General features: G+C 63.7%; 1 protein-coding gene across 1 annotated transcript; it reads right to left on the minus strand.

Annotated features, from left to right (window-relative positions):
* Positions 1 to 69: 69 nt before the first annotated feature.
* On the minus strand, positions 70 to 7,265 carry LOC144278855 (tyrosine-protein phosphatase non-receptor type 18-like). Its single transcript, XM_077840209.1, has 4 exons — positions 7,182 to 7,265; positions 1,395 to 1,503; positions 785 to 861; positions 70 to 222 (listed from the first exon to the last, which is right to left on the minus strand). The coding sequence occupies exons 1-4, from the start codon at positions 7,257 to 7,259 to the stop codon at positions 70 to 72; spliced, it is 417 nt and encodes a 138-aa protein (XP_077696335.1). The 5' UTR covers positions 7,260 to 7,265.
* Positions 7,266 to 7,661: the final 396 nt, after the last annotated feature.

Raw genomic sequence — 7,661 nt, forward strand, 5'->3', positions numbered from 1 at the left:
TCTGGGCCCAGCTCAGAGGACATGTTTGGGTGGCTGAACGGCCGGGGGTGTCCGGGTGCTGGCACCCAGCTACGGGGGTGAGCAGGTGACTGCCAGGCCTGGGCCCTCGAGAAGCGTTACACCCACCTTCACCCCGTACTCCCAAATCATGCGCCAGAAATCCAGGACGGTGTGAGGCAGCGGCCCCTGGGTCGCGATGTAGCATCTCTTGTTATTCGCCCACTGGCAGGAGACAAAGGGGGGAAATAAGTCACCCGCCACCTGCAGGGCAGTGCCTCCCACTGAACCCCCTCCCCCGCAGCACGTGTGCCTTGCTTACCCCCCCCCCAGCCTGGCGCCCCCTGCTGAGGCCCCCCATCCGTCCCCTGCAGCCCGGCGCCCCCTGCTGAGACCCCCCATCCACCCCCTGCAGCCCAGCGCCCCTTGCTGAGTCCCCCCATCCACCCCCTGCAGCCCGGTGCCCCCTGCTGAGACCCCCCCATCCACCCCCTGCAGCCCAGTGGCCCCTGCTGAGCCCCCCAATGCAGCCTGGCGCCCCCCCATCCGTCCCCTGCAGCCCAGCGCCCCCTGCTGAGTCCCCCCATCCACCCCCTGCAGCCCGGCGCCCCCTGCTGAGTCCCCCCATCCACCCCCTGCAGCCCGGCGCCCCCTGCTGAGTCCCCCCATCCACCCCCTGCAGCCCGGCGCCCCCTGCAGCCCAGCGCCCCCTAGTGCTGCACTGGGTCGGCGGGGCCAGCACTGGTGCGAGGGGCGAGTACCCCCTGCTGCGGAGGGCGGGGGTTACCTGGATGAAACTGGCGTTGATATAGTCCGTCTGCCCTTCGTCCGTGCAGAGATTCACAACGACCCGGGTCTGATCATCTGCCGGGGAGAGAGAGAGGGATCGACAAATTCAGCCTGGGCGTAAGGGGCCCATTGTGGCCAGTGAGCGGAATTAACCCCGGGGCCCGTTTCCCAAGGGGCGCGGTGGAGTCTCCGCCGCTGGCTGTTTTTACATCAAGCTGGGGTGCTCTTCTAAAGGTTCTGCTGCGGGAATTATTTTGGGGCCGTTCTCTGGCCTGTGGGATACAGGGGGTGAGACGAGACACTCACAGTGGTCGCTTCTGGCCTGGGAATCTGGGAATCTACTAAACCCAACCCTGAGATGCAGCCAGCTCTGGGGTGGGGCAGCTGGGGGAAACAGCCACACATAACGCTGCCCAGGAACGGCTCACCTGGCGCAGAGATGCAGCGAGCTCTGGGGCGGGGCAGTTGGGGGAACAGCTGCATATAACATCACAGGGGACAGCTCCCCTGGAGCTGAGATGCAGCCAGCTCTGTGGTGGGGCAGCTGGGGGAAACAGCCGCACATAACGTTGCACACTCCAGTGCCAGCAACCCCCTCCCACACTCACATGGCAGGATGTCTTTGTACCGATTCTTCTTGATGTTCTCTTTCCTGGCCCCGACCTCTGCGGAGAACCCCTGTTGCTGCCGGAAGGCGCTGGCTCGGGCCTTGATGTCCTGGGTGGAGAGAGGGGACAGGAGGGGGATTAGGAGGCTGTGGAGAAGACGGGGTTAAGCAGGGACACTGAGAGAGCACCCCAGCAGCCGATAGCTCTGTGAGCCCCACAGCTAATGCCCTGACTCCCTAATACTCAAGTATACAGCACCCCGTTCCCTGTGACCTCAGCCCCTTTCCCAAACTCAGACTTCCCAGCACCCCCAAACTCCAAAGGTAAGAGCCATGGGGGGGCTGACTCGCCCGGCACTGAGATGCAGCCACCTCTGGGGCGGGGCGGGGCAGCGGGGGAAACGGCTGCACGTAACGCGGCACAGAGACGGCTCGCACAGGGATGATCATTCCTGAGCACTTGAGTCAGGTTTATTTTGGGAACAGGCCGGTTCTGCCGGCTCTGGGCCCCACTGTGAACACACCCACGCCCACCCTGGAACGGGCAGGAGACAAAAACCCGCCCCTGCCACGGAACAACCCTCCAAGGAGAGTTAATCCGTGCAGGAGTTGCTTCCAGAATGAAAGCCCGGACTCCTGGGTTCTCTCCCTGGCGCTGGGAGGGGAGTGGGGTCTGGTGGGTTAGAACGGGGGCAGGGGTGGGAGCCAGGACTCCTGGGTTCTCTCTTCGGCTCTGGGAGGGGAGGGGAGTCTGGTGGGTGAGAGCAGGGGGGGCTGGGAGCCGGACTCCTGGGTTCTCTCCCCGGTTCTGGGAGGAGAGTGGGGTCTGGTGGTTAGAGCAGGGGGGGCTGGGTGTCAGGAATAGAGGGACTGACTGGCTCAGGGGGTTGGGCTCTAGGGGGCCCCAGCTACCTGCAGCCCCAGGGCAGAGGAATGGCTGGGTCAGTATTTCACCGGCGGGGTATTGCGGGGGGCGGAGGGGGGTTACATTGGATGCCAGGAGCTGGCAGTTCTCAGCCAGGAGCTCGCCAGCGGCCGGGCTGCGTGCCACGGCTCCAGCTCCGGCCCGGCGCTCCGTGCTGGGGCCGTTTTGTCTCCCGCGGCTGCAGAGAAGCAGGTGTGGAGCGAAGATGGTGGCAGGAGACGGGCAGGTTCTGCAGCTTCGCAGCGGATAAAAGTTTCTTTCATTATGAGGAAGTTTTTGACGTTCATTTCCGCGGGTTCCCCCCCCCACCCCGAGAGCTTTGGTGGGGTGGGGGAAGGAGAAAGAGCAGGAGCTGAGCGGCCCAGGTAGCCAATGACGGATTGGGCTAAATCACAAAGTTTTTGGTAATTCATTCCCCAGGTTTGGTATTTTAATTTCCAAAAGGACCGAGGGAAAAGAGAGACCCCGAGGGGCGGGATCCGGAGGGGAGACGCTCCGGCAGCTTCCGAACTCTCCGGCCAACAGAGGTTCCCCCCCCCCGCATTGTGCCCCGCCGGCTGCAGGCCAAAGGGAGAAAACCGGGATGTTGGCGGCTTCCCTGCGGGGTGGATCCCCCGATTTGTACCCAGCGGGGGACGATGGGAGGGCCAGAGCCCTGGATGAAGGGTGCGCGGGGGAAATGTTCGTCATGTGGGGTGCAGAGAGAGGGGGGATCAGGGAGGGAGTTTGACCAGCACACCCCAGCTCTCTTCTTTGCTACGGGAACGGCAGATCTTCCCCGGCCAGGAAACTCACCGTCAGCAGCCAGGACCGAGACTTCAAAAGGCACCCCCCCAGGGCCCAGCCCTGCCCGTCGGGGGGGGAGAGCCCCCTGCCCAGCCCCCCGCTCTGCAGACACAGCGCCCCCCAACGCCCAGCCCTGAATGCCAGGGGAGAGCGCCCCCTGCAGAGCCTCCCACCTCACGCCCCACAGCACGGCGCCCCCTAGAGAGGCCCATTTCCTCGCATCGTTGCCTTCACTTTCAGGATCCATCCGTGTTTTCAGTTCCCGGGGCTGCCTAATCCCATGGCGCAGCTTCTGCTTTTCACTTCAGCTCTGCTGGACGGGGCTGGTGAGCAGCCCCTGTGCTGGGCAAGGGAGCAGAGCCGGCCAGCAGTCCTGTGCGGCGTTATGCGCAGCTGTTCCCCAGCTGCCCCTCCCCAGAGGTGGCTGCATCAGCGCACCGGGCGAGCCAGGCCGATCTCTAGACCCAGTCAGCTGTAACTAAGTCTGGAATATGAGATGGGGATTTAATAAAGGGAGTGGCTGGCTCAGGGGGCAGGGAATGGGGCACGGGGCGTTTCCCCACTAAGGGGTGCCGGTTCCCCTCGCTTTCCCTTCCCCCTCTGCCTGGCCCCAACCCGGAGGTAGCTGGGATTTGTTCTGGGCTACATTTATATAACAAATCAGCCGCCGGAGCCAGGCGAGAGACAAGGGAACAAAGTCCCTTCTGGAAAATTCATTTCCATGTTGGAGGGGAGGATGGGCCAGTGCGAAGCTACACAGAATTAACCCTCCCCACCCGACTCACTCCCAGCACGACTCTGGACAGCCACAGGGGAAACTGAGGCACCGAGCTGAGGCAGAACCTGGCCAAGGTGGCACAGAGAACCCAGGAGTCCTGGCTCCCAGCCCCACCCTGATCTAATCTGCTACACCCCACACCGCTCCCAGAGCTGAGGATGGAACCCAGGAGTCCTGCTTCTTAGTTCTAGGCTATACAAAGAACTTTCTGCTGTTTTATACTCTTAAACTGTGACAACCTTTGAACTTTGCCACTCCCCAGAAATAGCTGCATCTCAGTGCCGGGCAAGCTATCCCTACCCGGTGCTATGCCTGGCGGCTCCCTGGGTGGCCTGCCCCAGAGGTGGCTGCATCTCAGCACTGAGCGAGCCACCCCAGTGTGGTGTGATGTGCAGTTGTTCCCCAGCTGCCCCACCCCAGAGGTGGCTGCATCTCAGCGCGGCGTGCAAGCCGTGTGGTTTGTGACGGCCTGAGGCAGCTGCCGGCATAGAAGGGGTTATTTCACATGCTCAAGCCCCGGTGATAAGGGGAAATTTGCATTTGGTGCCTGCTCAACACAGGGGCTATTTGAACTGGCACCAGGACTCAATGGAGATGAATTTCTGACAATTTCCCGGCCTCTTCTGCTCCCAGGCTGCAGTTATGCGAAGGACTAGCTGAGAGTGTGACTGGAAGGGCTCGCCCGGCGCTGAGATGCAGCCAACTCTGGGGTGGGGCAGCTGGGAACAGCCACCGAGAGTTACCAGAAGGGGCCATCCTTACTGAATCTCCCACTTCCCTTCCCGTCTGGCTTCTCTCCCCGGCTCTGGGAGGAGAGGGGGGTCTGGTGGTTAGAACGGGGGCTGGGGCTGGGAGCCAGGACTCCTGGGTTCTCTCCCCGGCTCTGGGAGGAGAGGGGGTCTGGTGGTTAGAACGGGGGCTGAGGCTGGGAGCCCGGACTCCTGGGTTCTCTCCCCGGCTCTGGGAGGAGAGGGGGGTCTGGTGGTTAGAACGGGGGCTGGGGCTGGGAGCCAGGACTCCTGGGTTCTCTCCTGGCTCTGGGAGGAGAGGGGGTCTGGTGGTTAGAACGGGGGCTGGGGCTGGGAGCCAGGACTCCTGGGTTCTCTCCCTGGCTCTGGGAGGAGAGGGGGTCTGGTGGTTAGAACGGGGGCTGGGGCTGGGAGCCAGGACTCCTGGGTTCTCTCCTGGCTCTGGGAGGAGAGGGGGTCTGGTGGTTAGAATGGGGGCTGGGGCTGGGAGCCAGGACTCCTGGGTTCTCTCCTGGCTCTGGGAGGAGAGGGGGTCTGGTGGTTAGAATGGGGGCTGGGGCTGGGAGCCAGGACTCCTGGGTTCTCTCCCCGGCTCTGGGAGGAGAGGTGGTCCGGTGGTTAGAACCAGGGCTAGGGCTGGGGGAAGTGAAACAAAAAGGGGAAAGTGGATGCCGTGTTTGGGTTTCCCTCTCAATTTCACTTCAGTTTAATGCCCTTATTGCTAGTAACACAAGCCAGAGAATATTCTCTACTCTGGGAATTTCCTTCAGACCGAATCAATAGCTCAGACCCAATGGCTGATTTCCACTGGATTCCCAAGCTCTTGACCATCTATATGCAGTGGTTCCTTGCCTAGGGCTGAGATGCATCCACTTCTGGGGCAAGGCAGCCAGGAACGGCCAGGCCCTGACAAACGTTTGCAGGAAGAAGCACTGGGGAACGTACCTGGAGCGCATCCACCGGCTGGGAATTTGCTGGGTCACCCCACTTCATGCGGGGAGGAAAGATGGAGGGGAAACGTAATGACCCTACAGGGCTCAGGTTGTCTGTTTCCTCGGACAGGCACCTCCAAATTAATCGCACCCACTAACGAGTTCAGGCCAGCACTGACTGCCAGGGGAGAGCGCCCCCTGCCCAGCCCCCTGCTGCATGGCACCCCCCAGCGCCTGGCCCCATCAAGCCCCCTGCTCCCCACAGCACAGTGCCTGGCCCTAGCTGCCAGGGGATAGTGCCCCCTGCCCCGCAGCATGGTGCCCCCCAGCGCCTGGCCCTGGCTGCCAGGGGAGAGCATCCCCATCAAGCCCCCTGCTCCCCACAGCACGGTGTCCCCCAGCGCCTGGCCCTGGCCGCCAGGGGAGAGTACCCCCGTCAAGCCCCCTGCTCCCCACAGCACAGTGCCTGGCCCTAGCTGCCAGGGGATAGTGCCCCCTGCCCCGCAGCACGGTGCCCCCCAGCGCCTGGCCCTGGCTGCCAGGAGGCTCTGCTAAGTGCTGTACCCAGGTCCAGGGCCCACAGGGATGCTGGTGGTGCAGGAATCCTGTGGGTAAAGCCAAGGCAGCTGTTGGCTGGATTTTGCCATTTCTCGGCTCTGCCTTGTCCCCGGCATGAAAACTTGCAATGCCCCAGGCAGCAGGGCCGGGGGCTACGACCGGCAGTGATGGGGGACGCAGCCAGCCGCCCACCAAGGAACCCAGAACCTCAGACTTCCAATAGCATCTCATAGCATCAGCCCAGGGCGTCCAGCTCTAACCACTAGACCCTGCTCCCTTCCCAGAGAGGGGGAAAGAACCCAGGAGTCCTGGCTCCCAGCCCCCCCTGCTCTAAACCATTAGCCCCAACATCCCTCCCAGAGCCGGGGAAAGAACCCAGGAGTCCTGGCTCCCAGCCGCCCCTGCTCTAACCCACTAGCCCCCACTCCCCTCCCAGAGCCGGGAGAGGACCCAGGCGTCCGGGCTCCCTGCAGCTCTCTGACTCTTGCTGGCCGGCAGGTGACGAGTTAACTCTGTCTAGGGCGGCAGCAATCGAAAGTTAAACCCAGACCCCAGATCAATGATTACAAACAGAAATTTGCGCTGGAGCTGGAGATGAGCGGAGGGTGTCAGGACGCCTGGGTTCTATGCGCAGCTCCGGGAGGGCACTGTGGAGTCCAGTGCCTTAGAGCAGAGGGGCCTGGGCGCCAGGACTCCTGGGTTCTCTCCCCAGCTCTGGGAGGGGAGTAGGGTCCAGTGGTTGGGGGAGCCAGGACTCCTGGGTTCTCTCCCTAACTCTGGGAGAGAAGTGGCGGTTAGTGGGTTAGAGCAGGGGGCTGGGAGCCAGGACTCCTGGGTTCTCTCCCCGGCTCTGGGAGGGGAGTCGGAGTTAGTGGGTTAGAGCGGGGAGCCGGGACTCCTGGGTTCTCTCCCCGGCTCTGGGAGGGGAGTGGGCTCTAGGGGTTAGAGCGGGGGCGGGGGCAGGAACCAGGACTCCTGGGTTCTCTCCCTGCTGGGGGAGGGATTCCCCGGGGAGCTGGGGTGGCGCGGTGGCTCGGCTCCCCCCGCGGCCCGGCCTCACCTGGAACTCCTGGCCCAGGCGGCCCGGCCCGGGCTCGGCGCCCAGGAACGCCCGCAGCGTCTCGGCCCAGCTGCTCATGCTGCGGAGCGGCTGCCCCGTGGCCGGAGCGAGGGCGCAGGACCGAGCAGACTGAAGAGGAAGTTGAGGTCCCCGCCCCCCAACGGGCCGGCTGGGCGAGCCCAGACCTGAGCCTGGCTGGCCGCCAGCGAGGGGAGAGAACCCAGGCGTCCGGGCGCAGCCTCACCTGGGGGATCCCGCCCAGCCCCAGCCAGGAATCTCCCCAACCTTTGGGGCTGGGCCGCTGGGAACAGCGCCAGAGGTGGCTGCATCTCAGTGCCAGGCGAGCCATCTCCGTGGGGCGTTATGTGCGGCTGTTCCCCCGTGTGCCCTTCCCCAGAGGTGGCTGCATCTCAGTGCCAGGCGAGCCATCTCCGTGGGGTGTTATGTGTGTGGCTGTTCCCCCGTGTGCCTTTCCCCAGA

Source organism: Eretmochelys imbricata, chromosome 23, assembly GCF_965152235.1.
Source record: "Eretmochelys imbricata isolate rEreImb1 chromosome 23, rEreImb1.hap1, whole genome shotgun sequence".
Lineage (NCBI taxonomy): Eukaryota > Metazoa > Chordata > Testudines > Cheloniidae > Eretmochelys > Eretmochelys imbricata.

Bases quoted from the DNA above. Each gene is read 5' to 3' on its own strand.
- LOC144278855 (XM_077840209.1), bottom strand. From the start codon at position 7,259: ATGAGCAGCTGGGCCGAGACGCTGCGGGCGTTCCTGGGCGCCGAGCCC. The intron at 1,504-7,181 runs GTGAGGCCGGGC...CTCTCCACCCAG, and splicing joins GCCTGGGCCAGGAGTTCCAG to GACATCAAGGCCCGAGCCAG. The intron at 223-784 runs GTAACCCCCGCC...GTCTCCTGCCAG, and splicing joins TCAACGCCAGTTTCATCCAG to TGGGCGAATAACAAGAGATG.